This window comes from Typopeltis vanoorti, chromosome 5 (genome assembly GCF_054136105.1).
Source record: "Typopeltis vanoorti isolate ZY-2024b chromosome 5, IOZ_Tvanoo_1.0, whole genome shotgun sequence".
Lineage (NCBI taxonomy): Eukaryota > Metazoa > Arthropoda > Arachnida > Uropygi > Thelyphonidae > Typopeltis > Typopeltis vanoorti.
Genome location: NC_143553.1, coordinates 36,460,462 through 36,479,370, shown reverse-complemented (window position 1 = coordinate 36,479,370; position 18,909 = coordinate 36,460,462). Strand labels below are relative to the sequence as shown.

The 18,909-nt window shown below is 35.3% G+C and overlaps 1 protein-coding gene across 4 annotated transcripts in view; it reads left to right on the top strand.

The window, feature by feature from the left end:
• The window catches only part of LOC150106320 (protein hu-li tai shao-like), a 469,862-nt gene that overhangs the window by 339,606 nt on the left and 111,347 nt on the right, over positions 1-18,909 (top strand). For all 4 annotated transcript variants that reach the window (XM_090393077.1, XM_090393078.1, XM_090393076.1 and 1 more), the window contains exon 13: positions 11,227-11,422. In XM_090393077.1, the coding sequence (XP_090249203.1) occupies positions 11,227-11,422 (196 nt within the window). The remainder of the gene's footprint in view (positions 1-11,226; positions 11,423-18,909) is intronic.

Genomic DNA, 18,909 nt, shown 5'->3' with positions numbered 1-18,909 from the left:
CTTGTTGTGTCGGACGGCAATAACTCCAATGCTGTCACTCACGAAAACCCGTGTTACCTATATGAAAATTTCGCGAAGAAACTCTGAGGAAAAAAAAAGCCTTGTGTGTGGTCCTAACCCTTTTATCTGCATGGCCCCTATCGGCACCTTCTTCAGTTTCTTTTCTTCCCCCTGGAGTCGATCTCACTTACCAATTAAAGTCGTGTTTTTCTGCCCGAAACATGCTACGGTTCCTTGCATGCGACTCACGTGACGACGTCTCACTTTGGGAGTTGACCTTGAGCGTTCGTCATTTGTTTTAAGCTAGCCTCTATACTAAATTAATCCCCTTTTTAGAATTTACTTCAATATTTTAATCTCCTCTTTTCGAGTGTTAAACTAGCCTCACATACAAATTCTTATCTCTAATCTTCTTTTTCTTACTTAACCTATTTTTTCTGTAACTTTTTTTTTTTGTAATAAGAATCCCTTTTTTATTATTTAGTTAAAAAAACAATTTCTGCTATAATTAATTTCTTGGATGCAAGCATATTTTCTGTCTTTAAATATCTTGTATTAGATACTTACATAGGATTTTATATAATTTTATTTTCTTGTTACACCATGATAACTGAAATTTTTACATTCTTGGTTATCAGGGTGTAACAGTTGTTCTAACTTGGTTCCATCAGCCAAACGTAACAACCGTAAACCTTGTTTTTTCGTGACCTGTACTTTGAACTAGCACACTCTCACTACCTTTAGACTGCACTGTTCTATTGCTTATCATATCAAAGCTCTTAGGAGTATTTCTTATTTCCAATATTTGACAATAGAAATTTATGTTCTTGTCTCAACTGAATAATAAATTTATGGAAACTGGTAAGTTTGTGGTCAAGATCTGCTGGTAGTTTTTGTTTTTTGTCATATTACCAGATTTTGTCTGTTCATAAAACGATTACACCGAAGTAGATTGAAATTCTATACTTTCATCTGGATTCGGTCTTGACCATTTTAGTGCGTATGTTCTAATCATATTTCTTGTAACAAGATAACCATTTTGCCTTTGTTCGAATACCCATTCTGCAACATGATTGTCTAGTTGCCGCCATCAGGTGATCCCCGTCTCATCGCACATTTTTTCTTTGGCCATTTTTTTAAAAATATCTTTATTTCTTCCCCCGTTCTCTTACCATCTTCTTGGTTATGTTAAACTTTCTTGCAGCAGCACAGTTATTAGTTTGCTTTGCCATTTCAATTACCCTTATTTTAAATCAAGCTTCATACTTTCTTCGTTTTGTTGCTGGTTCCATGATTTTAAATAACAATTTTAATAATCCTAAAATTAAAAAAAATGCAAAATTAATAATTAATTAAAATTGGAGCTAATCACTTTTAATTAGGTTAATTCGTGTAAATACTAAATCTATGCAATGAAAAAAAATAACAGATATAACAACAGTACCTAACGTTGCATTAATACAAGAAAGAAGAAATTGGGGGATCATCTTATACAACCGACATAAGCTTAAAACCTAAAATAGCCTAAAATTTAGGCCTTGTCTTATACATCGGTCGTCCTATACACTGATATATATGGTATTTATTTTCTGTACTTTTACGAGAGCGTCTTGTCTGCACAAGTTCGGTGGTGTAATGTTGCTCGAGATTGAAAGCCAGTAGAGGGGAGTGGATTTGCCACAGCCTATTATTGTCCTCATTGCTGTATTTATTTGCATTTTGATTTTCTTGATATAAGGACTGTTTAGCCATACTGGTTAACAATATTCTGCTATATTGAGCATCTTAGTGTGGTAGCAGAAGAACCCCATGTAGAACCACACAGTTTTTCTATGATATCATTATGGGTTCTGATCTTTAAAGAGATATTTTCCACATGTTTTTTGAACAGTAGTGTTCTATCCAAGGGGTCGTCCAGATATTTAGGGAAATCTTGGTGTCGCAGCATTGTGTTGTTGAAGTCGACTTGAAGTTTCCTATTTGAGTTTGGTGTTTAGGTGGAAGGAGCTAACATTTTTTCTTATTGAGGTTTAGTGTTAGTCTCGATTTTTAAAGGTATCCCCCAATGGTTCTAAGATCATTTTTAGAACCAATGGGATTCTTAGAACCAGTCTTCAGTTACTTTGATGTTTTTTTATGTTGGATGGTAAGGGTTATATCACATGCATAAGCAAATTTTCTTGACCTAGTTGTCAGTAGATCAGATGATAGACTGTTGTTCAGCTTTCTCTGTTTGCTCATTTTGTTTCCCTGTACCATATGAAATCTGTCAGAAAGAATGTAACCAATAAGTCATATGATGGAGTAAAATCTCTCATGAAAAATTAAATTAAATTTTTTCTGAGTTCGATTTTACAGAGGTTGCCACATATATAAAATATGAATATATATAGTCATATGTAGTAATTGTATGAATATTATATTTTTACTGTAAAAGTGCACAAAAATAAGCTTTATTAAGTTGTACGAAAACAAAGGAAAGAGGATTAGCATAGATTATAATGATGACTGTGCATAAACAAACATTCACAAGATCTTGCAAACCTAAAAATATGCACCCATGATATAGTGTCTCACATGGAGCCTACTGAATTGGTTGTTTGATTTATAGTTTATTTGGCACAAAAACTACAAAGGTCATACTGTGCCATACTCAAGGTTACATTAGCATTTGCAGAAAATTGTAAACAATATGTTTCTACAAGAATCTAGTTTCACAAAGCAGCATCTCTAGGTAAACAGAACTGCTGCAGAGCGCACACAAGGTCAGAGGTTATTACAGTAGTGCAAAAATAGTTAGCAATATAAGTTAATACATAATATATGAAACACTAAGCCAAGGAATGCAGTATCTACGTATATGTAAAATTATAATAGATACCTTTATAGCAGTACAAAAATAAGCAAAAAGGGATTATTATATAATATGCATGGATGAAAATTAAATTTAGCAATGCAGTATAAACAGAATTACTAGAAAGTGCACAAATAGGTAAGATGTCCTACAGCACTACATGATTATTTGAAAAATAAAGTAATAAATAAGATGCATAAACAGAATGTATGTTAAGTGATGCAGTTTCTACATATAAACAAAATTACTGCAAAGATTTCAGCAGTATACATAAATAGATAACTATAAGTTAACATATGTATATAAAAAACAATTCAAGGAATGCAGTGTCTACATCTAGTAAGATTATAACAAACATTATTATACTAATACTTAAAGAGCAGAAAGGAATTATTATACAGTACTGATCATAAAATTTAAGTTTAGCATTATGGTATTTACATATTAACAAAATTACAGCAGCATGATACAAATATACAAGATCAAGGCCTATGGTAATTCATAATTGGTCAGATTTAACCTAATGAATAATATGTATGTATAAAAGTTAAGCAAAAAAGTATTTACATATAAACAAATTTATGGTCGAATGTGTTTGTGCAAATTAATTCTTTCTAAAAAATTAAAAACATCATGCAATTTGCCTGAGTCTGCTAGCATTTCCCTGAGTGTATATGGCTTGGTTAGATAGGCGAAAATTTCATTCCTCTCTTGTGTAAATTTTTGACAATCTACCAGAATATGATGAATAGTGAGATGTGTGTTGCATTTTTCACATATGGAAGGGTCATCAGCTCTCAGTAAATGAGAATGTGTAAGGAGACTATGACCTATTTGGAGCCTAGCATGGACAATCTCCTCCCTTCTCTTTGTACATTGACTAGCCAGTGTTTAATTTCAGGTTTAATGTTATATAATTTGTTTGTTGATTCTTCTTGCCATGTTAACTCCCACTGAGCAATTAGCTTTGATCTTTGATCTGTAGTCTGTATATGGAACTGTCAAAAAGTATGTGGAGAAGGTATGAGCTGATTTAGCAGCTGCAGCCTCATTTCCTTTGATTCCGATGTGGCTGGGAATCCAGCAGAACTGAACATCAGAATTAAGGATTTTGATTTTGTGAAGCAGGTGTAGCACCTCATAAAGTACTGGATGCGGATTATACTTAGGAGAGGAGATAGCCCGTAAAGACCTCAGTGAGACTGTATAAATTATACACTTTTGGTAGCAGTTTTCTTTTATATACACAAGTGCAAGCTGAATGGCATATAACTCTGCTATATAATTACTGCAGTCTGGTGGGATCTGATTTGAGATAATGATATCAGGAAGTACAGCTAACAGAGGTGTGTTCTTGAACCATCAGTATAGATGGGTAAGAAATCAGCGTGTGCTGCTCTGTGTGCATTAAACAATTGCAGGTAAATGGATGATGGGGTGTAAGAGTTCTGTAACTGACAAAGTGAGAGGTTGCAGGATGGTGTGCAAACCTGCCATGGAGGAATGCTGTTATGTTTAGTGTAGCTAATGTTATCAACATTTATACTAACAGCTTGCACAGTTTCTTTAATACGCATACCAAAAGGATGTATAGCAGTATTATATGTGTGATATTGAGCTTCCCAATGCAGAGAGAAGATACTATTCCACGTAGGGTGATCTGGGAGAGATTTTATTTTTAGGGCGTAATTGAGCCTGCTGATGTGACGTTATTGTGCCGGGGGGTGATTCTGACAACAATTACGTGGTGACATAGAATGAGACAAGATATTTAAGAGGGCTGAGAGGGTTCTCAAAAATATAGAGAATAGAAGTTTTAGAAGAATCTCACCGGTCACTCTATCGCTCTGCTTCTTCTGGAGTTTTGGAGGCTTCTGGTGCCATTCCCTTTCAGTGGGCAGAGTTCTGGTGGTGAAGACGAGGCCGTATTTCAGTGGAACTTTAGCCAGATTGCAACGCAGTGCTTGGAGTGTACAGCTATCTGTGGGCATATCGGAAGACATCGGCAGTTCATTTCCTGTTTCCAATGGAGAAATTACCCAAATTTCCTGGCAACTGGAAGGGTGAAGAATCGCCCTATCGTCGAGTTAACAGTTGTATTCAAGGAAAGGGTCACAAGGTTAAACAAATTTAGCTAAAGAATTCATGTTAACTGAACTGTATCTGTGAAGGCTATTGTAAGCAAGCATAAATTTTGTTAATGTTTTAAAAACTTACTGTTGGAATTTATACATGTAACGAAAGTGCTTACGGGAGATTGTTAATAACTAGTTAAGTAAACAGTTATGGTCATGAAAGGAAACGAACGAAATTCATTCTATATAAATTTTGTATATAGAATGAATAGAGATTAGCAAAGTTAGCACATAAGGATTAACTGTATGTTAAATTTAGATGAGTTTACAATATAAAGGGTTAAGCAAGTGTTATGTAAGAGAAAGTTAATTGTATGTTGCACTTAACGTGCATATGACTAGGTTGAGAAACAAATTTTCTCCCTCTTACATTGTGATTTGTAGATTCATACTAAGATCAAAATAAAATGTTTTGTTTGTGTAACTATCTTGCTTGATCTATTGCCAATGCGCTGTCTCCCAAAAAATTAGCGAACCTGCGAGCATGTTTCATAAAAAATAAAATAAAATTTAAAAAAATCGCCATTACTAGCTATAAGAGATTGTGTATGCTAAATTTGATCTTGCCTATGTTCCATACTTTAATTCTCAAGCTATATATACAAATTAGAATGGAGCAGTCATCAAACAAATAATGACAAACAAATAGTAACCCCTCTTTCCATACCATGTTATACCCAGCAGCAAGGTCAACAAACACAACAGAAGTTTTCAAACAATTCTCTATACAAGCAGTAAGTCTTACCTATATGAGTAGTAAGGTGTAGTACTTGGTTTGTACAACTATATCAAGCTCAAAAGCCTGATTGCTTGATTAGGACTTCAGATATTTTTGGCCCAATTCTGTTAAGGAGGAGTCTTTTGAGAACTTATAACAGCAACTGAGGAGTGCAATTGGGTGATTGCTCTTTTCTTGATCTTGAGGCTTGTAGGGTTTTAATATGCTATTATTTTGGTTCTCTTAAAGTCTCTTGGAAAGTTTCTTTAAAATATGAGAAAAGAATCTTGTTAGCCATTAACAAGCATTTTTTCCACAGTTAACCAAGAAATCAGGATGAATATAGTATGCCCACAGATACGAGACCCCTCGACACTGCTACGCATGTGAACAGAAGGAGAATCCATTCCGATAATAGGGTATTGTGGGATGAGTTGTTTATTATTATACGTCAGAAAATTAACTTCTCTTTTATGATCATTGTAGTTTTTAAAGTGGTAACTATTTTGCTGGTATAACAGTTGGAAAATTTTACGTATAAAGCACGTGATTTCGCGCTTTGTTTAATTCGTTCATCGCGTTATTTCTTTCTCCCCTTCAACATGAATTGACTCTTCTTGGCAGTCTGCCAACAAGAGCTCTCGCTTATGTGGTCGGACTATACCACCAAAGCCTGGTGCCTTGCTGGTTTTAACCTCCTTTAAGGCCACAGTTATTTAATTTGTGGTACATTCTCTTGAAAATTGTGAACTATCAGCTGCACTTTGTTGTAAGTTTGAGTAATCTTTTAACCTCCATGTGTGTTGATGATCTCAAGGGACTCTAGACAGCGAGGTTATTTGGCAGGCAATTTGATCTGGAGTCGCCAAATGATCTTTACGGGTAACTAGATTACTTCCACCTAATTTCTTTAATAGGTTCCTTGCTTTTCTGCTTGATTTTTTCAAATCTAAATCCTCTGTAGTTTTTATTCATTTTTTTCTGCATTCATTATCAAGCTTCTCTAGTAATTTTAAGCTATGTCACAGTTGCCAGATTCTAGACTTGGTCTAGCTAGCTATACACAGTCTTTATTCCAGCCACGTATGTATTCCTTTCAGAAACCCCCTTATATTCTTATTGTTATTACATTATGGAGGGAGGTCACTACCCAGACCGGTTTCAGCCTTTTTTGAGGCTTCATCAGTGAGTAGCTAGACCTAATACCAAAGTGTATAGCGAAATCGGCAAGAAACTCTCTGATTCCGATCTTTGAGTTTCTTATTTGGTTTTAAAACTATGCGGGATTTAATATCCCCTTAATTTAAGTAATGTTTTCATTGCCGAAATGAAGCTTATTAGCTCTTTATACTTAAGTAACTTGATGGTTACACCTGTTTGGAAAACTCGTTCGCAGAGTACATAAGTTCTTTTCGCTATACACTTTGGTATTAGGTCTAGCTACTCACTGATGAAGCCTCAAAAAAGGCTGAAACCGGTCTGGGTAGTGACCTCCCTCCATAATGTAATAACAGCATACATTTCCTAGGAAATGTGTTTTTACATTATGGAAAATACCTAAGAATAGCGATGAACTTCCCCCACTTCTGCCACGAGTTGCCCGGTACTGTACTACGTACTAGGATTACTTGCATTGGCTAACGCTAGTGTCGCTGATACTTTATAGTTTACTATAATCGGCAAGAAACTCTCTGATTCCGATCTTTGAGTTTCTTATTCGGTTTTAAAACTATGCGGGATTTAATATCCCCTTAATTTAAGTAATGTTTTCATTGCCGAAATAAAGCTTATTAGCTCTTTATACTTAAGTAGATTTTAGAAATGATTTCTCTAATTTATATCTACTCCTCTATAAAAGGGAGGTTTTGTTCCGTTCATTCCACTGATTGATATCCATGGCATGGTCTTCTATGTGAGAACTTATGTAGTGCAGGATCATCAGTTTCAGATTGGATATAAAAAGCAAAGAAAAAGAAAGGATGGTATTCTTTGCATGTCCGGACAGTTTATTGCGGGGAAATTTAATCGTGGAGACTATTCATCGCTGGAAATTTAATCATGGGGAAAATTCATTGCAGATGTATGTGAAAAAAAATTTTCCCATATAAGAAACATTTTTTAAAAATATTTATTTAAAAAAATATTTTTTAAAAATTTTATTCTGATATTGCTTTCGTATGATGACACTGTTTTTTAAAGATTAATCTCCCCAATATCACATAATTTAATGATTTATATTTATCAGGAAATAATATAAATGAGAAAATATATAAAATTTGCTCATTTGTGATAATCGCAATTTAATTTTAGTATCGGAATGTTAAAAGTTATATGGTACAATTACTTTGGAAAAATAACTATTTCAAATAAAATGAAGGTGCACACATGTTACCTAGCAGTATTTGTGTGTGTAATAGTTTGGAGGGGGGGGGGTGAATTATCAAAGAGGAAATACAATTTTAATTCTATTATGAAAATTTTGGAAGTAAAATTTCATTTTGACACATGCACCTATACGTGTTTCGAATGATAAACTGTAGGGAAAGTATCGCTACTTCAGAATTGCCATATAATATCAAAATTAGCAGAAAATATGTATATAACAGTTTATTTCATAATAGCTGTTCATTTCAATATGTAATGAGCGATTCCAGGAAACCAAGAAAGTTGAATTGCAAAGAACATTATAAATATTATACATTATGTGATATGATTCAAGATTTACGTATGATTATAAGGTAATATCGTAAAAGAGCGAACCTTCACGCAATCTGTGAACTTATTTTCTAAATAAGATTATGAATAAAAAATAAAGAAAACAATTTGTAACAGATGGAGGCTGTATTTATTTTAAGATTCGGATTTTTATGAATTTATGAAATAATTGTTTGACAAAAATTATCTTGTATCAAGTTCTGGGAGAATAAAATGCACTGGTTGGTGACTAAGTTAATTAGGAAAAAAAAAAAAAAAAAAAAAGGATAGTGGCATTGTTCTCCAGAGTGATACAATCTTAAGTGAAGAAATAAGAAAGGATCTCTTATTTGCCCTGGTATTAAAAACTATAATTATACGATAAAACAAGTAGCAAAAATAAATGTAACTTGTAGGTAATATATTGGAAGTTTATTTTTCCACTTGGTTAGACTATATTCTTGTTGAGAGGCTTATACGCTGGTTAAACATCATAACTAATATTTAAGGAATTGACAGCATATACTAGAAATATAGATTAAATAAACTTTAATTTATACTTTCCGATATTTCGGCGAACGTCACGTTGCCATCTTCTTGGGAACTTACTACTAAGACATGTGCACACAAGTACTAATAACAGCAAATGAGACTAAAGCTGGGAAGCTAGCGTTTTCCTAAAGTCCTGATGGTGCCCCTGGCGGGCTATATTGGTAGTTCTTGGCCTTTGGGCTGAAGTTCTTCTGATAAACGTTTCCCAAATTTGGGGCAGTCTCATGCATCCAAATTTGTTGAGGTTTGGCATGTTCCTAAGGGCCGAGGCTGATTCCATGAATAGTCTTTCATACTTGAACTTGCTGCGGTGTATTACTGTGGCTTTCTTCCATCTTATTCTGTGGCGAGTATCCAGAGCGTGGTCTGCAAGCCCCGAGTGGCTGTACTGGTGAAATCGGATGTAATCCTTGTGTTCTGAGATTCTGATATTTGCTGTCCTGCCTGTTTGGCCAAAGTAGGACAGTTTACAGCTGCAAGGGACCTGGTATACACCAGGTAGGTCTAGGGGGAGTGGTTGGTCTTTGGTGGAGCAGATAAGGGATGCCAGTTTTCTATGTGGTCTGTAACAAGTGGTCAAGTCATGTTTTTTTAGGATTTTATTGATTTTTTCCGAGGTGCCTCGGATGTAGGGAATGGTGATGGATTTAGAGTAATCTTTATTGTGAAGGGGAGGGGGTAGTAGGTTGTGGATAACTGGGTTAAGTATTTTTTGGAGGGGGTAGCCGTTGGCTGAGAAAGTGTCACGGATGTGATTTAGTTCAGTGGTTAGGGCTTGATCATTAGAAGAGATTATTTTTGCCCTGTTGAATAATGTTTTAATAACTCCATATTGTTGTGAGGGGGGGGGGATTGTTGGTGAATGTATCTGTCTGTATGGGTGGGTTTTCTATAAACTGAGAAAACCAAGGTTCCATCAGGTTGGCGGGTGACTAGTGTGTCGAGGAAGGGGAGATTATTGTTTTCCTCTTTTTCCAGGGTGAATTTGATTCTAGGGTGTTGGTTGTTTAAGTGTGTTAGGAAGGAGAGGAGTGAATCCGGGCCATGTGGCCAAATAGCGAAGACATCATCAACGTAGCGAAGCTATATGGTAGGTTTTTGTGGGGCTGAGTTTAAGGCTTTCTCTTCAAACGTCTCCATGAAGAAGTTGGCCAAGGGTGGGGAAAGTGGTGAACCCATGGCTGTCCCCCTCTATCTGTTTGTAGAATTTTTCCTGCCAAACGAAATAGCCTGAGTTCATTGTGAACTGAAATAGGGCTGAGATATCTGGAGGAAATTTAGCTTGGATTAGCTCTAAGGTTTCTTTGAGTAGGACATTTGTGAATAAGGAGGAGACGTCAAAACTGACCATTATGTCATTATATTAACCATTCTGGTATTATGTCATTATATGATACATTATATAGGTAATATGATTTAGATTCCAGTTAACGAGCAAACGACAAACAATTGCGTTTCTGGCAATAGGTAACTGAACACAAGGTAATCTGGTTAAGTGTCCTCCTCAGCGTGAAGGATTATTGCACCTTTTAATGGATATTACATTCAAATGCACTTGATATCCATGTTTTTTCAACAGCTGGTCTGACTCGTATCCAGGATTTGCTGGATGTATATATATGTCCTGGCCAGTTGGGAGGTTAACCCTGCAGAGGTCGCAGTTGAAAAATTTGCAGCTTAGGTCGCATGTATCCAAGAGATACATTCATTACTAGGATGTGCTGAAATGCTTAAAAAAAAAAAAAAAAAAAAAACCACTACGAATAAAATACATGATGGTTTATTTTCAGTTGCAATCTAGAAATTATTGAAAAAAAAAAAAAAAAAAACTGATAGTATACTGACATCTGAGTTCGTAGTATCTCTCAGATACAATTTATTATCAAATATCACACACCTCTACATAACACGTGTTAAACCAAACTGACTTCAATTTTTTAGGCAATATCACTTTCAGTAAATTTTTTCTGCAATGAATTTTCCCATGATGAATTGTCTACGAACCATTCTTTGTTATATTTTTTGAGGGTAAAGTTGATCCTGGGATGAAGAAAGGTGACTTTTTGAAGAAGTGATTTACTCAAGTCACTGGGCTTCTTTTAAACAGAGTTATCTCTATGATGGATTTATAGCATTAAAATTTATAGTGTTAACTCTGTAAAGTACATTTCTTCACTGTTTTATATAATGAATTTTTTATTTGTAAATTTGTTGAAAAATGTTATATATTTATGGCATGAAGAAAATAATTCCTCTTTTTTTCTGTTTTAAAGGAAATGCAGGCTGGTGCAGCAGGAGATCAGGTTATTCTTGTTGGAGCTGCTTCTAAGGGAATTATTCAGAGGGAATTTCAGCATAATGCTCTTGTCTATAAGAGTGCCTATGCAAAAAATCCATTTGATAACATTTCAGACCAGGAGTTAGAGGAGTACCGGCTAATTGTAGAGAAAAAACAGCGAGGAGAAGCAGGTTTGATTCACTGCTTATAACTGAATTTCGCTTGTGACTTTAATAGTGAAAGTTTTAGTACCAGAGCAATGTTATGTATTTTTATTAGCTGTATAAGTGTTTACTTGTATTTATTTGCAAATAATTGCACACAGTTTTAGTGAGCTTGGTGAGGGGTTACAGTGAATTGCAGCTTTGTAAATCAACTATAGTTTTGATCATAATTGTTTAATTACTTTATTATTTTTATATAGAGAAAGGCCTGTGTAGCTCAGTGGAAGTAGTGCTTGCATCTTCTGTCCTTGGCTGCACTAAGATAGACTTATGGTTCAAGTCTAGTCGCCGACTGGAGGAACTTTTTCTAAGCCTTTCTTCGACCGGTTCTCAAGTTAGTCGATCTCTAGCATGGGCAAGCAGGGTTTTTCATCCTGTAAACTCAAGAAAATGTACCGTTGAACACATTATTTCAGACAGTAACATATCCTGTTAGGGTTAGGTACCAAGAGATGGCAGGACTTGTTTGCTGGTCTCTTCATTGGTGGCTACCGGTGGAGATTGAACTGCCCATTCAGTCTCCAAAAAGCTAGATAGAGTTTAAAGGCCTCACCTACCCCCTATAAGGGAATAAAAGGCATTAGCTTATTATTATTATTATATATTATTTTTATATCAGTTGTAAGCATAAGACATGAAAAAAGTTTAACATGCCAGCATCATGTGTAGGGTTTAGGTGAGGGTTTGGAAAGAAGAAATCTGTTGACCATTTTCTTGAAAGCTGGCATTTGTAGTTTTTGTGGAAAACACTTCATGGTAAAGTTGTTCCAGAGAACAGAGACAAATGGTGTAGAAGAGGAGAATCGAGTTTGGTACATTTGCAGTTGAACTACAAAGAGGTTGGGGAGCAGTTGCTCAAGTTTTATCAAGTCCAGTGGAAAATTGAACTAAATTCTATTCAAGTTCCTATAGAAAAGACATATAGCCAGTGGTGAGCTATGGAAATTTTAACAAAGGGCTCGCATCGTCGAGCAAAAAGAAAGAAAAAAAAGCCATATTTCACACAAAAACTCTTATTAATACAGCTTGTATACAATTTCCAATCAAAAAGTATGAGAGGACAATCAACCTCTAAAGGCTATCATTTTTGAACAAATATTTCATGATCTAAACATGATATATTTGTACACAATCAACTGTGTTAATTTATCTTACATAAGAAAAACATTTTTTAACTATCAAAATATAATAAGAATGAAATCTTTTATAAAACATTTGATTGGGTATTGGTTTTATCATACGATTGGCTACCAGAAGGGAGAAGGGTAAAGATAGCGTATGCGCTTATTTTATTTTCACACTTGTGCGCATTCGTTATAGAGGAGTTGAAATAATAATTCAAAATAATCTATACACTGCCGAATAGACTAATTTTTGTTAGGTTACCGTATGAGTTTTTCGCTTAATGTTTCAAAAAAAATTTTTTTTTGAAACATTAAATTTTCCTGTACCTAGAGTATACGTAGGATTTATTATTCAAAGGGAGAAATCATTGCTGATTAGGTGATAGAATGGCACTCCTGTAGTTGAGAAATTTAAGGATAAGACTGGAGTTGTAAAGATTTTGGAAAAGTTGGTTTGGGTTCACATTCAGAAATGAGTTGATAGAATATCTCTACTTTGCAATGAACAGTGTTGGTTTACTAAGGGAAGGTCATGTTTCAGTAACTTGCTCACATTCTATAATAATGTTACCATTGAGTCAGACAAGGAGAATGGATACACCATGATGCTTTTGGATTTTGCTATGGCTTTTGACAGAATACATCATGGAAGATTGCTGTATAAATTGGAGAATATGGGTTTGGATTATACAATATTATTATTATTAAGACAGACCTCCAGGGAGTTGGGAGGTCATACTATTTGCACCAGCTGTCATACCTATTTTTGAATTCATTCTTGCGACTTGCATTCAGAACATTCCAATCATGCACTACTTTATGAGAAAAATGTAGTCCTAACCCCTTTCTTGACAGCATTCATTCTCAGCTTCCATGGATGCTCTCATGTCCTTTCTGCACCCTACATAAAATGCCAAATTCCATCTACAGAAATTCTGTATAACTCTTTCTGAAGTTTCTAAGTCGCAATCGTATCACCCCCTCTTTCTCCTGTTTGCTAGTGTCTGCAGCATACAAATTCTTAATCTGTCTTCATAATCTGTATTCCACAATCTTGATATCATTTTCCACTGTATCAGAATCACCACAGAATCCAGGAGATGAGACCTGAGCACAGTAGTCCAAGTGAGGTCTTATCAAGGCTTTGTAAAGAGACAAAATGACTTCCTTATCTTTGCATGTCAAGGTTCATTCCAGCTTTGCCATTAATCTCTGAATTGTATTTATAATTTTTGCTATATGACCCTGGAACTTCAATTTCCTGTCTATCAAAACTCCCAGATCCATAGCCTCATCAGTTTCGTCAAGCATAATCCCACCAATATAATACGACATTGGATATCTAATCACACCAAAGTGTAAGCACTTTACATTTATTAACATTGAAATGACATCCATTTTCACATGCCCACAATTCCATCCTGTTCAAATCATTTTGCAAGTATTGCATATCAGTAGCCCTCTTGATTACCCTACTTATCTTTGCATCATCAGCAAATAGCTGCATTTCACATGTGAAATCTTTGCCAATGTCAATAATGTGTATAGATTGAATAACAATGGACCGAGTACCGATCCTTGAGGCATACCACTGGTTTACCTTGAATCTTACAGATTCATTCCCCCCATACACCACTTTTTGATGTCTGTCAGTCAGCCATCCTCTTATCCATGCCATTAGTTTATAATCCAATCCCATATCCTTTAATTTATGCAATAGTATTCCATGCTGTATTCTGTCAAAAACTTAAGCGAAATTCAAAGCTCATGGTGTATCCATTCCCCTTATCTAACTCAACAGTAACATTATTTTAGAATATGAGAAAGTTGCTAAAACATGACCTTCCCTCAGTAAATCCATGCTGTTCTTTGCAAAGGGGATTCTCTGTCAACCCATTACTGAATGTGAGTTCCGTTCAACGTGTTCCGTTGCATTTGGCAGGGGTGAATGCTAGTCTTGAAATTCACGCTTGCTCTTGTTATCATTCAGGGAATGAGAGGTGTGATTGAAGTCTGATTAGCAGAATAATGAATTACTGATCATTTAAAACTTTGTACAGGTAACCCTCGTATAATGCGGATGTTAGGTTCCGCAGTAATGGCGTTATATTATATAAATCGCGTTATGCGAGTCTTACATCACATAGAAAAAGTAGGGTTATGTTCCGAATTTTTTTTTTTTTTTTTTTTTATTATTATACAGGGTGTTCGGGATAAATTTGACATATTTATAATTAATTATATTTTTCCGTAAGTTACATGTATTAACACACACTTCTCTTCATTTAAAAGTTTGGATCCTTCTTCATTCATATACAAGATGTCAGAAAGGATGGATAGCTGGAACCCACCTGAATCATGGAAGAGAATAACTTGTATCATGATGATTCGTGCCCGCCATCAAAATAAGGATATTACGACTGCTGCCCAATGCTCCCTGAATACAGTAAAAACAATCAGGCATGAACTAGAGACTTGCAATGGTGACTACGAGGATGTAGCAAGAAGAAAGATCCCTAGCAGACGATCTGATTGCGTTCGTACAGCAGAATTCCTCGCAAATCTGCAGGAACAGGTGTTGAAGAACCCTGGCATTGGAATTCGGGCTTTGTTCGTGGAGTTGCTAACTGTAGTCAAGCCCTGGATAACAAGGGTAGCCAATGGTAGGCCGTATGTATGGCAGCAGGATTCGGCCCCTTGCCACACCTCTGGGAAAAGTCAAAAATGGTTGTCTGAAAATTTCTACGACTTCACCAGTCCAAATGTTTGGCCTCCAAACTCCCCAGACCTTAACCCCATGGATTATTTTGTATGGGGCGCAGTTGAAAAAGACACCAATCGCACTTCCAGTAATACAAAAGCCCAGTTAATGGATAAAATTAAAACAGTTTTTGCGGCCCTTCCCAGGGAGACTGTAGCATCAGCTTGTTCGAGGTTCCGAAGCAGAATTGAAGCTGTGATCGATGCTAATGGTGGTTATTTTGAGTAAATCTTGTTGATAGTATTGTAATTAACTCTGCCTGTAATGTTTTTTTGTCAATTCATTAAATTTAATAGATACAAAGAAGATTTTCTTTTTCCTTACGAAACTGTCAAATTTATCCCAAACACCCTGTATATACAACATTGACATATCCAACAAAAATATATTTTTATTTAATTCATGTAATTTAAGAAAACATATAAACTATGAAACAAATACATAGTATAAAAGCATAAAAATTACAAATTGTACTTAAACTTCATTGCATATAATGCATAAATGTTTCAGGCAAGATAAAATAGCGCATATTTTAATCTTTCATAGCACGAGGATTTGAGGATTAGTTAATAAACACTGGTTATGTCATGTAATCACTTGAATCGTTACTACAAAACAGTAGAGCAATTCTTTGGAAACTTTGAATCCAGGAGATGATCTTTCATTTTTCAAAATATAGATGCGTTTTTGCATTTTATTCCAATATAACCCGGATTCAATCGCATTGAACACCTGGTCTGCACTATAAATGTTTTTGCGAGTTTTTTGTTTAATAATTTTCTTTTGAGGTGCAATCTTCAATCGAAATCATTAGAGATTTCTCCATTTTTCCATTAGAATATCGTGTACACGAGCAATGCGCTTTGCACTTATCGTTGACCCAGCAATAAACACTTTCTTGGATTTTATGTTCATTTTGTTTGATTGTCCTAATTGTTGATTCATTTAAATTCAAAGTTCCTGCAAAAACTCCTGGTTTTTCTCCATTTTTCAACCGATCTAAGATTTTGAATATTTTTCTTCGAGAGAATTTAATGTTGGTTTTTCCCTTTCGTTGCAGTTTGTGGCCATTACTATAAAAATAATTTTTTACACAAAAAACCAAGCATTACATATTGTATGTAACTCACCAGAAAATAAAGTGCTCAGCTTGAGATGAACACACTTATGATTTTTAATGCACTTTCGTGGCAGAAATGAAGACAATTTTCAACAATAAACGTTTTATATTGTAAACAATTGAGGTACATGCATGCTAAAGGGTATTTCCCCTAATATAAATTCACTACTTATAATTATATGCGGGATACAGGCAGACACAAATTTAATGAAGATAAAATGATTTTTAAGTCGTGCAGTGAAAAACATGAAAAGATAAAGGGTTACTACACTTCGTAGACCGTGTTTTTATCGAAACCGTGTTGTATAAGTACCGCAATCAACAAGGGTTACTACAATTTTGACCGCATTATATCGAAACCGCGTTGTATAAGTACCGCATTATACAAGGGTTACCTGTATTTAGAAATTTATGTACATTTAATCATACAAATACAACATTTATTTTACAAATGATATTCTATCTTTTTCAATTTAGCTACTTGAATACAAATTCTACCCTACAGTTCTTCTTTATGAACTGGTCAATGAGATCGTCATAAAAAGTTGGTTGTAACTTAATTTTCCCAAGCAACATGCACACTTGTAAATGCTGGCTGAAGCTCATTGGCTAGAGCTACTTTGGCTGCATATGGCCCATGTTTAAGGAACAGGGTGAGATGACGTGGAGGGAGCGGAAATGGCTATGCGTGCACATGAAATCACTGTGCTGAAACGAGGACCTGGATGCTCCCACAACCGAGCAAGCCAAGGTAGCTTGACTGATGTCGGCCTTCGATACATGACACAAAGCTCAATTATTGCCACTCCAGCTTAAAACGTCTTCTGTCTACAAAAATAAAAGCCTAAATGGAATGCTTATAAATGCATGCATTTATTGACAAATAAATATTACTTCTTTCTCAATTAATGAACTTGCACAGCAAGCATGGAGAATTCACCACTGTCGACAGGACGTAAGTCAGTCGGACTTAAGTTGATACATTAAATCAACAGAGTTATAGGGGTTAGGTACTTAACCGTAATAAGTATACTGTCATTTTAATTTTTAAATCTTATAAAACTGTACTGGGCATTACTGCCACTATAAAACAGGAGAATCTTCCTCCACAATGACATCTTCAATACCTTCCCTATGTGAAGGACCAGGTGGCTTCGAACTCTTTTTTTTTTATTTTTTGATGGAAATGTCCAATGTGCTTTGTTTATTCCTCTTCTTTTTATCATAAGTTTGTTTATAGCAAGGAAACACATCATGTGTTTCCGTTTCTACTAATAAGTAACGTTCAACATTGTGGTCCATGTCTTAAGCCATTTTGAGAACATCGCTAACTGCAGAGAAAATTTCTGCAATGAGGTCTCATCCATATTAAATATTTGCTGTGGCATATAATTTTCCTCCATAATAATTTTATCCAATTTCTCCACAAACTCCTTGGCAGTCTTTTCATCAGCACTTGCAGATTCACCATTCATTTTCACATTATGCAGTGCAAAATGCTGCTTAATTCTAATGAACCACCTGGAAGAAGCATTGAATTCATAGTCATAATCCGGTCCTGCTTTCTCCTTCAACATGTTGAAGGGACTTAGTGCCTTAGCAGTTATGGTCATAGTGCTAAGGTGTAAGCACTTTTGGTTCAGGTTCTCTATCCATGACGCTAGTAGTTTTTCCATATCACCAATAGGACCTTTTCGTTGCTTCGTCACTACCGTCGATTTAATGGAAGCAGATCCTTTCACAGCCTCTACAATTTTATCCTTATTTTCAAAATGATTGTCACTGTAGAATGATACCATTCGAAGTCATGTGCAATCACACTGACGGGCTTAACAGCTTCATGTTGCTTTATAATTTGCAACTTCGTTTCAAGATCAAATGCTTGCCTCTCTTTCTGTGATTGTTCACTAGGTTTTTTGACTGGGCATTTAGGGGGCTGTGTTGCAAAAAAAAATTTAATGATAAATACACAAATAACCAATTTCTCAAATGGAAAATCAACAGAGGAACTGTTGAAGACACATACAGACTGCCGAGGGAGGTTGTCCCTGAATGCGTTGTTGCCACTGCCTATGATGCATTGTGGCTAAATAGAAACCTTTTTACTTTATACTCGCTTGTGTCTTCTTCGAAAGTATAGTCGAAAATGTTATTTACTTCCTTATGAGATAACAGACATATCTTCAAATGGACGTAAATCGTGGGATGACTGTATATGGTTTTTAGTTTATTTTTAATATGCTTTTTTTTTTAAAACTGAAATAAATAATGTTCCTCACTGACCATTTAGTTTCAATCCATTAAAAGTTTATATTATTGTACTTATTCTGATGATGATGTTCAGCCTGTTTTTCTACCCACTACATGTTGAAGGCCACTCCCATTGCAAGAGGGTTGGATCTACTTCTCCCATGGTGACCCAGTCCATTTTGGGAGAGTGTATTTATAT